The sequence below is a fragment of the Hypanus sabinus genome, chromosome 25 (assembly GCF_030144855.1).
Source record: "Hypanus sabinus isolate sHypSab1 chromosome 25, sHypSab1.hap1, whole genome shotgun sequence".
NCBI classification, from domain to species: domain Eukaryota; kingdom Metazoa; phylum Chordata; class Chondrichthyes; order Myliobatiformes; family Dasyatidae; genus Hypanus; species Hypanus sabinus.
Genome location: NC_082730.1, coordinates 49,277,046 through 49,291,900, shown reverse-complemented (window position 1 = coordinate 49,291,900; position 14,855 = coordinate 49,277,046). Strand labels below are relative to the sequence as shown.

At 35.7% G+C, this 14,855-nt stretch overlaps 1 protein-coding gene across 11 annotated transcripts in view; it reads right to left on the bottom strand.

The window, feature by feature from the left end:
• LOC132381224 (ankyrin repeat and SAM domain-containing protein 1A-like) overlaps positions 1-14,855 on the bottom strand; it is a 496,261-nt gene that overhangs the window by 41,496 nt on the left and 439,910 nt on the right. For 7 of the 11 annotated variants that reach the window (XM_059950560.1, XM_059950559.1, XM_059950558.1 and 4 more), the window contains 3 exons: positions 3,557-3,694; positions 2,119-2,295; positions 1,212-1,313 (listed from right to left, as the gene is read on the bottom strand). In XM_059950560.1, coding sequence (XP_059806543.1) covers positions 1,212-1,313; positions 2,119-2,295; positions 3,557-3,694 — 417 coding nt within the window. The remainder of the gene's footprint in view (positions 1-1,211; positions 1,314-2,118; positions 2,296-3,556; positions 3,695-14,855) is intronic. The other 4 variants (XM_059950567.1, XM_059950566.1, XM_059950564.1 and 1 more) reach the window with 1 other exon arrangement.

The following is a 14,855-nucleotide window of genomic DNA, read 5'->3' as shown; positions in this document are numbered from 1 at the left end:
ATGATTTCCATGAAACTTTGGCTAATTGGAGCAGCTGCTTAATTGGGCCAAAATGCATCCCAATTAATCAGAATCCACTATCAGTCTCCCCACTCCCAAGTATCAATTCCATAGCCTACATCCCCGAAACTGTAACCAATTAATGAAATGTTGCACTGTGTATTGCAACTTGCTTAGTGCAATGAGCTGCCATTTTCTTCCACTGTAACAGTGACTATATTTCAAAAAGGTACATTTTGAAGCGCCATGGTTTTTGAACACGATCTTATTCATACCTGCATGAGCCACAATTAATAATTTCTCTGAAAGTTAGTATTTTATATGATAAGGCTTTTATGGCCATTTGTTACTTCTCTTGAAAACATGTCTCAGTTGTGATACCCTCAGAACACGTTAGTCATATTTCATGATTGACCTGCTAAGTCTGACAATTTGCCCTTTATATTGTTCCCAACCTCTCAACAAAAAATGTTTTTATTTAATTTGCAAATATGGCACTTCCTTAATATGCCACTGCTCATAACGTGTCACTAACTCAATTGCATAGATACTCCAGCAGTGAATTAGGAATTGACTCGAAGCAATATTTCTCAAGACAATTTAGCAGCAGATACCTACTGTAATATATATTATTCTGGTCAATGTGGAACCTTATCAATGACAAAAGGAAATTCAAGAATTATTGGAAAGTGAAGAATATAAATGGAAGAATGAAAGATGATGCAAGAAGTGGGATTAACTAGGAGCCGTGATGAAAGTCAGGCAAACATGGATGAATCATACTTCTCCACTGTAATTACATTGATTACACCATTTATGTTGTTATTAGCCTAGGAATTTCCATAATACTTCCATATTTAACTTTTGAAAATCATACTCTTAATTTGTGAAATGCTCCAGTTGTATTTAAATTAAAAACTTGAATTTATTCTTACATCTCACGATTTTGTTTCAGTTTGGTCATTCCAGTGTCATCGGCCACAAGTTCTTATAGTACTTTTTTGTTAAATCCTGAACAACCAAGCACGTATGTTAAAAAATGCACTTAGAAATTCAGATCTCATGAATAAATAAATGTTATGTGTACTTTCATGCTGCAGGCTGCCATGCGTGGATGGGGATGTAGATGAGAGCATGGGAAAGAAACAGTGATATACGTGGATGGGGATGCAGGTGAGAACACACAGTGATATATAAATACAGAGATAAACCTGGACTCCTTGGCTGAACGAATGCAGCGGTAGAGGTGCAAGCGAAGGCCTGTGAGTAGTGCACGTGTGACAGTAACAGCATCTGCTATTAAGTGGCTGCACCTGGTCCGTTTAGCAAGAAACGACAGGAGTCATTAGTGAACTATTTACAGCATACTATAATATCCAGCCAGGTCACTACCAAGTCATTAATAAATTAAATGAATCCATTTATCTGTCAATTACCGTCCACTAATACATTTGAACAGATACAGCACAATTTTAAACAAACATCAAGGTAAATACTATTTTAATCTCTTGACTATTTTCTTTTAAATACTTATTATGTTGAAGAGAGTTCATTAATTCTGTAAGTATACATACAGTATTTTTTAAAGGGAGGTTTGCTGGCATATATGAATGAGGTATTTTCTTGATGCAGTTACCTACTGCCAACATTCAACATTCCCCAGAGTACTTTCAAGTAAATCTCCCTTTACTCAATCTCTGTTATAGTTCTACACGTTTTCACAGAAGTAAAACCGAACTCAGGGTAAGCTGGCAGCTAATTAAACAGTGGGTTGAAGTTCTGAGCTCAAATCCCTATGACTGATATGGGGGCATTGGCTAACTACTGCCTGGGGTACCTTACACTGCATCAGGTGCCGGCACACTGTTCATCTTTAATCACTCTACTACACATACTTCAATGATCTAAATTATTAATATTTGATTCCAATAGAAAGAGGCTGCTGATGCGGTGGAAATTAGTGACATGTGCTTTCAGGCTTTTGTATCTCCTGGCCAATGGGAGGGGGCAGAAAAACATTCAGTTTGGGTGGGGCCTTTGATTATGTTGGCAGCATTTTTCTTGATTCAAACTAGAATTTTCTTAAATTTATGAAGTAATTTTAGGAGTGTAACTTACAGCAGATTTTCTCATGCCGGACCGTGGTTTGGGGACTGGCTTGGATGTCCTCACTTCCGTGGACTCTGCTTCAGCTGTGGCAAGAGATATCTGAGGTGGTTTCTGGGCCTGCAGTGCAAGTTGGTAGGCTACTTCAAATGCCTGTCCTAGTGTAAGGATTATTTCATATGTTAAATTCTGAAAAAGAAAGCAATGAAAATGCTACTTCAATTTTTTGCATTTTAGTATTTTCTCTTGAAATAAACCATTTAGTTATTAGCCTATAAACACTACTCTATTTTTATGCTAACTAATAGGTAAATTCTTATGTTAACTCCATGCATGACCTTCGCAATGAGACTATAATGAAGATAATGTATGATGTTTGCTACTACAAAAAAACATATTAAAAATCACTAATATAGTATCAAAGAACTGGACATGGTCTTCAAGTAGCTGAATCCAGTTTGTAAAAGTCATGAAAATAATTTTTAAATATCTCTCTCGGTCTCATCTCATCTCTGAAACAGAACATCTTAAGATCTGACTCGGCTTCTTTCAAACACAAGGTGTCCTTTAGTTTCCAGTCAAAATCTACCCTGTTGCTTGGAGCTTTCTGAGAGTAGCAAGAGGATGCCTGCATCCTAGAGTTGAAAACAATCATATCAATGGACCTAGCCTTGGATAGTTTCCCTGAAGTTGCATCTTAGGATGCATTTTACGAAAAAAGTGACTCGTGTTTTGCAGTCCTCAGCAGAGATTAAAACAAAAAAAAAGCTCTATTGGATTGAATTGATTAAACAATTGTCCCTTGTACTGTCCGGTATTTTGGTATGTTCTTGAATATGTTCAACCTGCCTTCAAAAGAAGGCGAATTAGCTTCCTGCAGTACTGATTTGTTTTCAGACATTCATAGCTTAACAGCTGCTTTCATTTTACATATTATTTCTTTTTAATGACTACTGGAAAGTCTCACCTTGCAATATTCCTTCCTTCAGAACCAAACACTCCTGCACTCCACCTCCCAAATTCCTCACATTCAAGGTGATTATCTACTAAAATATTTGGCTGTGATCAAGCAATCTAGGACACTTCAATCAATGACTTTGAATGAGAAGTGGTAAAATATTAAAGCTGTCCAAAACTATAAGCTTCAAAGTATATGAGCATTTATTAAATATACAGTTATTACCTCCCACTAAGCTGTCTTTTCTGAGTTGAATTTGGGAAGCATTTCTGGATATTACAAATGTTCATTATTATTAAAACACCAGTAGTATAAATCAAAACTTATCAGTTATGTTTAAGAGGGGTGTTGGCAGTGGGAAAGGTGCCAAGTTTCACAATTGGTATCAATGAAAGGTTACTATCACCCAAGAATTAAAAATTAATGGCTTGAATCTTAGAAGAAAACACAATACTTGTATTTCCTATTATACTAAAGGAGAATATGACGTACTACATCAAGTGTGCTGAAAACGTGGCAATAATGATGATTTGTTTGTAGATCTTTCGTGATGTAGGCAAATGTACAAAGGTCTTCAGGATCCTGAGCAGCACAGGAAATATTGCGAATTTCATGCTCAGCAATAATATTCTACAAATGAAACAAACATTATTAAATACCTTATAAACTTTATCATTCCAGGAAAAAACATCATAACAAACAAACTGTGGATGCAAAAGGTAAAAGTAGTGAAAATACCACAGTGAGTAGCATTTATTGGAACAAGTCATGACAAGACTGGAAAAGCAAAAAACTGCAACTGCTACAAATTTGAAATAAAAACGGAATAAGAATGGGATACTCAAGGGATTATGTAGCATCTATGAAAATGGAAAAAAAAAATGAGTTAATGATTCTGATCAATGATCCTTCATCAAACAAAGACCTTAAATATTAAAACAACACACACAAAATGCTGGTGGAACACAGCAGGCCAGGCAGCATCTATAAGGAGAAGTACTGTTGACGTTTCGGGCCGAGACCCTTCGTCAGGACTAACTACACACACAATGCTGGTGGAACACAGCAGGCCAGGCAGCGTCTATAGGGAGAAGCACTGTCGACGTTTCAGGCCGAGACCCTTCGTCAGGACTAACTGAAAGGAAAGATAGTAAAAGATTTGAAAGTAGTGGGGGGAGGGAGAAATGCGAAATGATAGAAGACCGGAGGGGGTGGGATGAAGCTAAGAGCTGGAAAGGTGTTTGGCAAAAGTGATACAGAGTTAGGGAAGGGAAAGGATCATGGGATGGGAGGCCTCAGGAGAAAGAAAGGGGGAGGGGGGGAGCACCAATGGGAGATGGAGAACAGGCAGAGTGATGGGCAGAGAGAGAGAGAGAAAAAATAAACAACTTAGTATGTCAGGGATGGGGTAAGAAGGGGAGGAGGGGCATTAACGGAGGTTAGAGAAGTCAATGTTCATGCCATCAGGTTGGAGGCTACCCAGCCGGTATATAAGGTGTTGTTCCTCCAACCTGAGTGTGGCTTCATATTAACAGTAGAGGAGGCCATGGATAGATATATCAGAATGGGAATGGTACGTGGAATTAAAATGTGTGGCCACTGGGAGATCCTGTTTTCTCTGGTGGACCAAGCGTAGGTGTTCAGCAAAACGGCCCCCAGTCTGCGTCGGGTCTCACCAATATATAAAAGGCCACACCGGGAGCACCGAACGCAGTAAACCACACCAGCCGACTCACAGGTGAAGTGTCGCCTCACCTGGAAGGACTGTCTGGGGCCCTGAATGGTGGTGAGGGAGGAAGTGGAAGGGCAGGTGTAGCACTTGTTCTGCTTACAAGGATAAGTGCCAGGAGGGAGATTGGTGGGAAATATTAAATATTAACTGTTTCTCTCTCCAGAGATGCTATGGACTTGTTGAGCATCTCCAGTCTTTTCCACATTTATTTCACTTAAAGCTCTTGCATTATGTCACATGCGCCTGTTGTAAGCTTTTTCCTGTTATCCAGTTTTATTATACTACAAACCTTCTAACTCTACACAAATGACACTTTCACTCAGACTGACTTTACTCAAAATATATACTATACAGCCATGGAATAAAGCAATAATAATTGCTACAGTATATCTCTTGGGGCTTGTATCACATTAATACTGCATGGCAAACATGAAAAATCCTGCCAGCACAGAGCTGTCCGATGATGAAATAACATCACATAGATCAATCTCATTATAATTTGAATAAGAACTCTTAAGGTAATGGCAGGCCACAGCATTGTGGTTTTTGGGGAAATGAAACTGGTAAAACTTACCACATTACATGTTACAAGGTTTGGGACTCCATTACAAAACTTCATTACGAAGTCCCAAAATTTCCACTATTGAATTCCTCAAATTTCCTTCTAGGTTTCTAGTATAGCCCACTGTAACAATGACAGCTCCACAAGCTAAAACAGTACCATTTGCAACAAATTTGCAGGTCAACTGGCCTTCATCAATTGTGGAACTGAATTTAGGAGCTGAGAGGAAATGTTGCAGCTATATAGGACCCTGGTCAGACCCCACTTGGAGTACTGTGCTCAGTTCCAGTCGCCTCACTACAGGAAGTACGTGGAAGCCATAGAAAGGGTGCAGAGGGGGTTCCGGTGATGTAATCATCCAGAATGGCAGCTTAAGTCAATAGCTCTTCCAGAAAATCACATATTTTGCCCCGTTAATCCATCAAATAAAAGATCCTTCGAAAATATCTGAATTGATGAGGGGGGCAAGAATGGAGATAAAGAAAGCATCACTGCAGAGCCTGTGGACGAGAGGGATGCAGTCAGCGGCTCTCGTTCAGGTGAAGTGGCAAATATGATTAAAAATTCTGGAAGAGATACAAGGATTCTAGAAAAATATATAAACAGCAACTAAATGATATCAAGTCAGAGCTCGCCTTCCATTTAAGCAAGATTGCACTCCTTGCTAAAAGAGAGGTAAAAACTAAAACCTGTGGGTTAGGAGTCTACTACATGAAATTATGTCTTACTTAAATTTAGAGAAGATCTGCTGCTCAGTCTTAAATTTGAAATAATCTTTTTATGATATTCGGGGACCGTTCCTAAATTATTTTTCCAATTTATAAAGTTTAACAGTGCGCAGACCTTAATGTATATTTCTATCTTCTCTTCTTAAGTGTATATGTTTTTTTTCTAATTATCCATTATCATCCATCAGCTTTTTTCTTTGGTAGTTGGCAGGGGGTTGAATTTTTTTATATAAAAAAGAAAAAAATGTAATAAGTCAGAGCTCGCCAGCGTCAATCATAAAAATAGTGGGGCTGCGACACAGAGAACGTGGAAGATCGCGTAAAGAAGTGGAGATAGAGAAGATAAGCCATGCTCAATAGTAATTAGATTCCTTCGATACAATACCAAGGTGGAGATTCTACGAAGGGCCTGTGGTAAGAAGAGGGTGGTTTTGGATGGTAAATTAATATATTTCAATCAAGATTACCCCCTGGCAGTCCTGTAGAGACGTAAAGAATATTCTGAAGTAAAGCAAATACTTTCTTTCTTTCTAAATCTTTTTATTAATATTAATAATATGGACAGAATACAGATGATATATTGATAAAGAAATTACCAACATACACATTCCATTACATATGAAAAAAAAACATACATAATAGTTACAATATAAATGAGTTTACCAAGACATAGGCCATAAGATATATGTATGGACATAGTAAATCTAAATATTTCATAATGTATAATATAAAAAAAACAGAAAAAAGAAAGAAAAAAAAACAAAAAAAAATTATATAATGCAGAACTAACTAATCTAATCTAATAACTATAGCTAATAAGTAATATAAAAGAAAAAAAAAACAAACAAAAGAGAAGGAAAAAAAAAGTGGGCTGTTTATAATATCTCACAAAAATAAGTATTCATCAATGCCGTCACTTCCGGTCCTCTCAAAATACATAAGCTAAAAGCTGGGAAATCAAATGTACTTGGCAAAGGGTCATCTTACATCATATGAAAATGTTGAATAAATGGTCTCCATAACTTTTCAAATTTAATAGAAGTCTCAAAAGTACCACTTCTAATTTTTTCTAAATTTAAACATAACATAGTTTGAGAGAACCAATTAAATACAGTGGGAGGATCAATTTCTTTCCAATTCAACAATATAGATCTTCTAGCCATCAAAGTTAGAAATGCAATCATTCGACGGGCTGAAGAAGATAAATGCTGTGAATCTAACATTGGTAAACCAAAAATTGCGGTAATAGGATGAGGTTGTAAATCAATATTCAAAACCGCAGATATAATATCAAAAATATCTTTCCAATATTTCTCCAAAAATGAACACGACCAAAACATGTGAGTTAAAGACGCAATTTCAGAATGACATCTATCACAAATAGGACTTATATGAGAGTAAAAATGAGCTAATTTATCCTTGGACATATGGGCCCTATGTACAACCTTAAATTGTATTAGTGAATGTTTGGCACATAACGATGATGTATTAACTAATTGAAGAATTCTATCCCAATTCTCACTAGAAATACTAAAACTAAGCTCTCTTTCCCAATCCTGTTTAGTCTTATAAAGGGGCTCTGAACGTATCTTCATAATTATATTATAAAGTTTTGAAATAAGCCCTTTTTGAAAAGGGTCTAATTCAAATAAACTCTCCAAAGTATCTGAAGGCACAAAATTTGGAAACGTAGAGAGTACAGAACTTAAAAAATGTCTAATCTGTAAATATCTAAAAAAATGAAATCTCGGCAAGTTATATCTGTTGGATAATTGTTCAAAAGACATGAAACAATTATCTAAAAATAAATCAGAAAATCTTAGTAATCCCTTAGTTTTCCAAGCTGAATAAGCTTGATCTATAATGGAAGGGTGAAAAAAACAATTAGATACAATAGGACTATTTAAAACGAATTGAGTCAACCCAAAAAATCTCCGAAATTGAAACCATATACGCAATGTATGTTTAACTATCGGGTTGTCAATTCGTTTCGGCAATTTAGAAAGAGCAAAAGGGAGAGAAGTCCCTAAAATAGAACCCAAAGCATAAGCTGATACCGATTTAGTTTCTAAACTCACCCAACAAGGGCCAAAAGATCCACCCCCATCTTTCAACCAGCATAACAAATATCTAATATTAGCTGCCCAATAGTAAAATCTGAAATTAGGTAATGCTAATCCGTCTTCCTTTTTTGTCTTCTGTAAATACGTTTTACCTAACCTGGGATTTTTATACTGCCATATATATGAAGAAATTTTAGAGTCAACATTAGTAAAAAAAAGATTTCGGGATAAAAATTGGTATCGCTTGAAAAATATATAAAAACTTAGGTAAAATAACCATCTTAATAGCATTAATCCTGCCTATTAGAGATAGAGACAAAGGTGACCACCTAGTAAACAAACCTTTAATCTGATCAATTAAGGGTAAAAAATTAAATCCAAACAAATCTTTATGGTTCTTTGTGATTTTGATCCCTAAATAAGTAAAAGAGTCATTAACTAATTTAAAGGGTAAATTTCCATAAATTGGGACCCGTTTATTTAATGGAAACAATTCACTTTTATTAAGATTTAACTTATACCCAGAAAACTCACTAAATTGAGCCAATAATGATAAAACTGCTGGAATGGATTTCTCCGGGTTAGAAATGAATAGTAATAAATCATCTGCATACAAAGATAACTTATGAATATCTGTCCCACGATTAATACCCAAAATATCCTGTGATTGTCTGATGGCAATTGCCAAAGGTTCTAAGGCAATGTTAAATAGTAATGGACTAAGAGGACATCCCTGTCTAGTGCCCCGAAATAGGCGAAAAAAGGGAGATCTTTGATTATTGGTAACCACTGAGGCTACTGGAGTATGATAAATCAATTTAATCCATGATATAAATATCGGACTAAAATTAAACTTCTCCAACACATTAAATAAGTAAGGCCATTCAACTCTGTCAAATGCTTTCTCCGCATCTAATGAAATCACGCATTCTGAAGTATCATGTGAGGGAGTATAAACAATATTCAACAATCTCCTAATGTTAAAAAAAGAATAACGATTTTTAATAAAGCCAGTTTGATCATCTGAAATAATTTTGGGTAATACCTTCTCCAATCTAGATGCCAGTAACTTAGAAAAAATCTTGGAGTCTACATTCAATAAAGATATAGGTCTATAAGAAGCACAATTAGTAGGGTCTTTATCTTTCTTCAATATTAGAGAAATGGAAGCTCTATAAAAAGATTGTGGCAAATTCCCTAATCTAATGGCCTCCTCAAAAACCTTACCTAACCAAGGGGAAAGAGTAGCGGAAAAAAATTTTAAAAATTCAACTGTATAACCATCTGGACCCGGTGCTTTCCCAGAATTCATTGAGGAAATAGCCCCTTTAATTTCTACATCCGTAATAGGAGTATCCAATATCAAAAGATCATCAGATGATAACCTTGGAAAATTTAATTTCCCCAGAAAATCAGACATGGTATTATAATCTTGAGGAAATTCAGATTGATACAGGGAGGTATAGAAATCTTGAAATGCCTTATTTATCTCATCATGATTAACTGTCAGATTCCCATTCTGCTGACCAATCTTAGTGATTTGACGTTTAACCAGAGCATTCTTCAATTGACTAGCTAACAGTTTACCAGATTTATCACTATGTATATAAAAATCAGATTTAGTTTTCATTAATTGATTTTCAATCGAGGATGTAAGTAATAAACTATGTTCCATTTGAAGTTCAACCCTTTGTTTGTAAAGCTCCTTACTAGGAGCAATCGAATATTTCTTATCAATCTCTTTAATTTTATCAACCAATAAAAGAGTTTCCATCTTGATTCGTTTCCTCAAACCAACAGAATAAGAAATAATCTGTCCACGTATATAAGCTTTAAAAGTGTCCCAAAGTGTTCCGTAGGAAATATCATCCGTAGAATTAGTTGAGAAGAAGAAGTCGATCTGCTCCTCCATAAATTTAATAAAGTCAGAGTCTTGCAACAAGGTAGAGTCAAATCGCCATTGTCTAGCATTAAAAGCTGTATCCGTAAATTTCATAGAAAGTAATAACGGAGCGTGATCAGAGATAGCTATAATATCATAGTTACAACCGATTACCAATGGAATAAAACAAGAGTCTACAAAAAAATAATCAATTCTTGAATAAGAGTGATGAACATGTGAGAAAAAAGAAAACTCTTTGTCATTAGAATGCCGAAATCTCCAAACATCAAAAACTCCATTGTCAGTCAAAAAGGAGTTAATACAAGTGGCCGACTTATTAGGTAAAGTCTGAATAGATAAAGATTTATCCATCAGAGGATTTAAACAACAATTAAAGTCACCACCCATTATTAACTTATATTCGTTTAGATTGGGTAAAGAAGTAAATAAAGACTTAAAAAAGTCAGGACAATCCACATTTGGAGCATAAACATTAACCAAAGCAACCTTTTTATTACAAAGTAAACCCGTAATTAACAAAAATCTGCCATTCGGATCCGAAAAAATATCATGTTGAACAAATGAAATAGAGGAGTCAATAAAAATTGAAACTCCTTTTACTTTAGCATTCGAATTTGCATGATACTGTTGACCCCGCCAAAATCTAAAAAAACGAAATTTGTCCTCCCTCCTCACATGAGTTTCTTGTACAAAAATGATATGAGCATTAAGTCTTTGGAATACTTTGAAAATCTTCTTTCGTTTAATTGGATGATTTAAACCATTAGTATTCCAAGACACAAAATTAATGGTCTGAGCCATAATTCTATAATCAACCCTTTGGTATAGAAAGGGTTAACCAATTTATAAACTCATGCACCCGGAAGAGGAACAAAAGTAGTGAAAAGACCCGGAAGTGACGACAACACACACATATTTGAAGTTCAAAAACAGCCCGAATAAAAAAACTAACACAAACTGATACAAAAAAAATAGAATTAGAAAACAGACCATCCCCCCACCCCCCAAGAAAAAGAGAAAAAGCCAAAATATGACTTAAAAAGAGAAAAAGTAAGACTAATCCTACCCCCATGTCAGCTGAAGAACACTCCATATAAAAAGGATACATATAAAAGAATCACCCCGACTTTAAAAATAAAATCACTATAATAAAAACCATATTTCTAAGTATAGTTAGTTGTAAAAAGAATAAAAATATAATCACTAAAAACAATTATAACTCGGGCTCTGGCCCAGACAAAACAAAAAATATTTAAGCTAAGATAAGCGATGCCTTGTCTAGAAGAAACACGAAAAATATAAACATAATGCCATCTTAAGCAAAACCAAAAATCTTTTCCAAAAAAACCACCATCTTAATCAAGGAAAAATTTACCTTCAAAGAATTAAAAATATACCTTCGAAGGAACAAAGTTAATAGACAAGTATGTAGTTAAATGATTAAAGTGTATAAGGCAAAAACAATTAACATGACGCAAACACACTTTAACTTGAGTATAAAGTGTAGGATGAACCTACACCAATAACCAGATTATAATTCTGGTTTAAGAGATCGAGAACCATCTTATACGATCAGAATCATTCATTTATTAAAGACTGGTGTCTGTAGCAGTAGGGAAGTTCTCCTCCAGATATTTTCTCACTTCTGAAGTTGAAAGGAAAATTTGTCGTGGAGCATTCGACGGAGAAATTCGAAGCTTCGCAGGGTATAGAAGCACAGGCTTCAGATTTTTCTCATAACATTCAGCCATCAACGGTTTAAAAAGAAGCCTTCTTTTTAAAAGATCTGAACTAAAATCTTCGATCAGACGGAAGGAAAAATCTTTGATTTTAATCATTCCTAGTCGACGAGCTGCTCTTATAACTTGTTCTTTGTCATGTACATAATGGAACCGGACAATTATCACCGAAGGTTTGTCTGTAACACTCGGTGATCGACGCCGAATTCTATGTGCCCGATCCAATAAAGGAGGGTTATTCGGGAAAATTGTCGGAAACGCTTCTTTTAAAAGTTGAGCAAAATATTTCGAAGGGTCATCTTTTTCTATGCCGTCTGGAAGACCAAGTATACGTACGTTCTGTCTTCTGGAGCGATTCTCAAAATCGTCACTCTTGGCTTTAAGGGCTTCCATCAGCTTAATGGTCGAAATTAAATCCTGTTGCAGTTTTCCAATAGTCAAATCTCGCTTCCGAGCTTCTTCTTGCAGAGACGCAATAAGAGTTTGTTGCTGTTTAATTACTAAATCCGTCTTAACCATGTACTCTTGAAAAGCCTTTATATCTTCTTTAAAAAATTGTTGTAGTTCAGCAAATTTTTGATTCAAAACCTCCATAAACAATTCAAAAGTTAATGGTGTTTGTTGAGTCGGAGCCTGCTTTTTTCCGTTACCGTTCGGATTACGTCCGGGATCCCGTCCCTTAGACCTGAGAGACATTTCTGTTTGCATATCATCAAAAGTTCACAACAAACGCTTAGCAGTAAATCCAAAAAAAAGAATAAAGAAACTTTCGGTATAGGTAAAAATACGCTGAATAAGGGTGATCAAAGGTTAAAAAAAGTAAAAGTTATGGAGCGAATCCAAAACGGTACTCACTCCATGAGCATCTCCAGCTGACTCCAGTAAAGCAAATACTAAAGCAAGGAAAGATTAGATTTCAAACTCCGTACCCTGCTAAACTGTGTGTGTTTTATGAAGATGGGATCCAACTGTATCAGACAGTGGAAGAGACGACTAGATATGAAGACCAGAGGGTTGCCCATCAGTGTGATCAAACTGAGGGAAAGCCTGGCTGAGCAGTTATCCTACTCTGCTTGGGAAATAGTGAGAGAATTGAGAAAGCAAGGGATGGGAGGAGGGCAAGAGAAATATATCAGGAAGAGACTGGGAGTTTTCCGAAGACAGCCCTCACCCCCTCCAGAACAGCCAGAAGGTTTGGTACTAAAAGTTTTGAGAACCTAAACGGAAGGAAAAATAGACGATGGTATACCTATCACAAGAAATACTTATTATAATGTGGATTTTATATTACTCAGTTATTCTTTTTTATTCATGCACTCCTTTCTCCCCACTTAAATGACTATATATATAATACAATACACAGGGAAATTATTTCTGTGTAATGGATATAGATTCGTTCAGTTACTTTTATGAATACTGCAATGGGGGCCCTCAACTTACAGGTAGGAGGGGTGATCCCCCACAGCTACATGTTTCCTCTAGCTCAACCCAGGGTCATCTACTACAGAACTCAGCCTTTGAATCACACCTTCATTGCCTTTTTTTTAATTATTTGCATTTCTTGGTTCTTAATTGTTCAAGGGGTAGATCAATTAAGCATTATTCTACTAATTTCAATGATATGTTGACAGATAAATACACATGGCTAAGGACAAAGTAAAATTCATTTCTTTTAATGTCAATGGGCTGTTAAATACAATCAAACGTAGTAGAATTCTATCCAAAATGAAAAAAGAACAAGCCCATGTAGTATATTTACAGGAAACTCACAAGTGATAACGAGCATGGAAAACTGAAGAGAATGGGCTTTACAAATCAGGACAAAGGAGAGGAGTTGCTATTCTTATTTCAAACAAGCTAAATTTTGAAAAAGTATTCGAAATGGGAGATATGGAGGGCAGATATACTCTGGTAAGGGGGAACATAGACGGAAATTCCGTTAATCTATTGAATATATACGCACCCCCAGGAAGTGATATTAGTTTCTTTCAGAAAATTACTAATAGTATGGTAATGGAAACAGAAGATCTCCTGATATGTGGGGGAGACTTATATTTACAGTTACAACCAAAGTTAGACTCTTCCAGTAGAAAAACCTATTAAACAAAATCCTTACATAAGGAAGTTAATACACTTTTTGAGGATGTTGGTTTAATTGATATATGGAGGGCCCTTTTCCCCAACTGAAGGGATTACACTCATTGTTCTGCCCCCCATTCTGTATATACAAGAACAGACTATTTCATAACATTTGGAAAAGACAAAGACAAAATAAGCACCTGTGGAATTGGGACAATAGATGTAAGTGACCATGCACCTATATATTTATCTGTTGATTTTGACCTACAACCAAAGAATACTATTTGGAAACTAAATTCAAGTCTACTCAATGATCCTTACTTTATGGAACAAATTAAAAAAGAAATTGGTCTTTACTTAGAATTCAATGATAATAGAGAGGTTTCACCTCCCATTCTATGGGATACTCTGAAGGCTGTTTTAAGAGGGAAAATTACAGCAATATCTACACATAAGAAAAAAATAAGGAATAAAACATTAGAAGAATTACAAAATAGGTTGAAGGAACTAGAAAAAAAAACAAATTAAATTTGGCTAGATGCTGCCTGGCCTGCTGTGTTCCACTGGCAATTTGTGTGTGTTGTTGTTTGAATTTCCAGCATCTGCAGATCTCCTCGTGTTTGCTAATGAAATTAATAGTTTGGCTACGCAAGAAATCAGGAAAAATTTAATGTTTCTGAAACGGAGACATTACGAAAGTGGATCTAAGTCTACGAAAATACTGGTATGGAAACTGAAAAAGAAGATAGCAGAAAATACAATTCACAGAATTAGGAATCCAAGAACAAAAAATGATTTAAAAAAATAAGCTAAGTGAAATTCAAGCTTTTGAAGTGTTTTACAAAACTCTATATTCCTAAGTTCTGGGGGAAAGCATTACCCAAACTGACACCTTCTTGAATTCTCTAGAGTTAGCCACGTTAAGTGAAGAACAAAATAGAACGATGACTGCTGACATAAATGAAGTTGAACTAAAAGGTGCAAT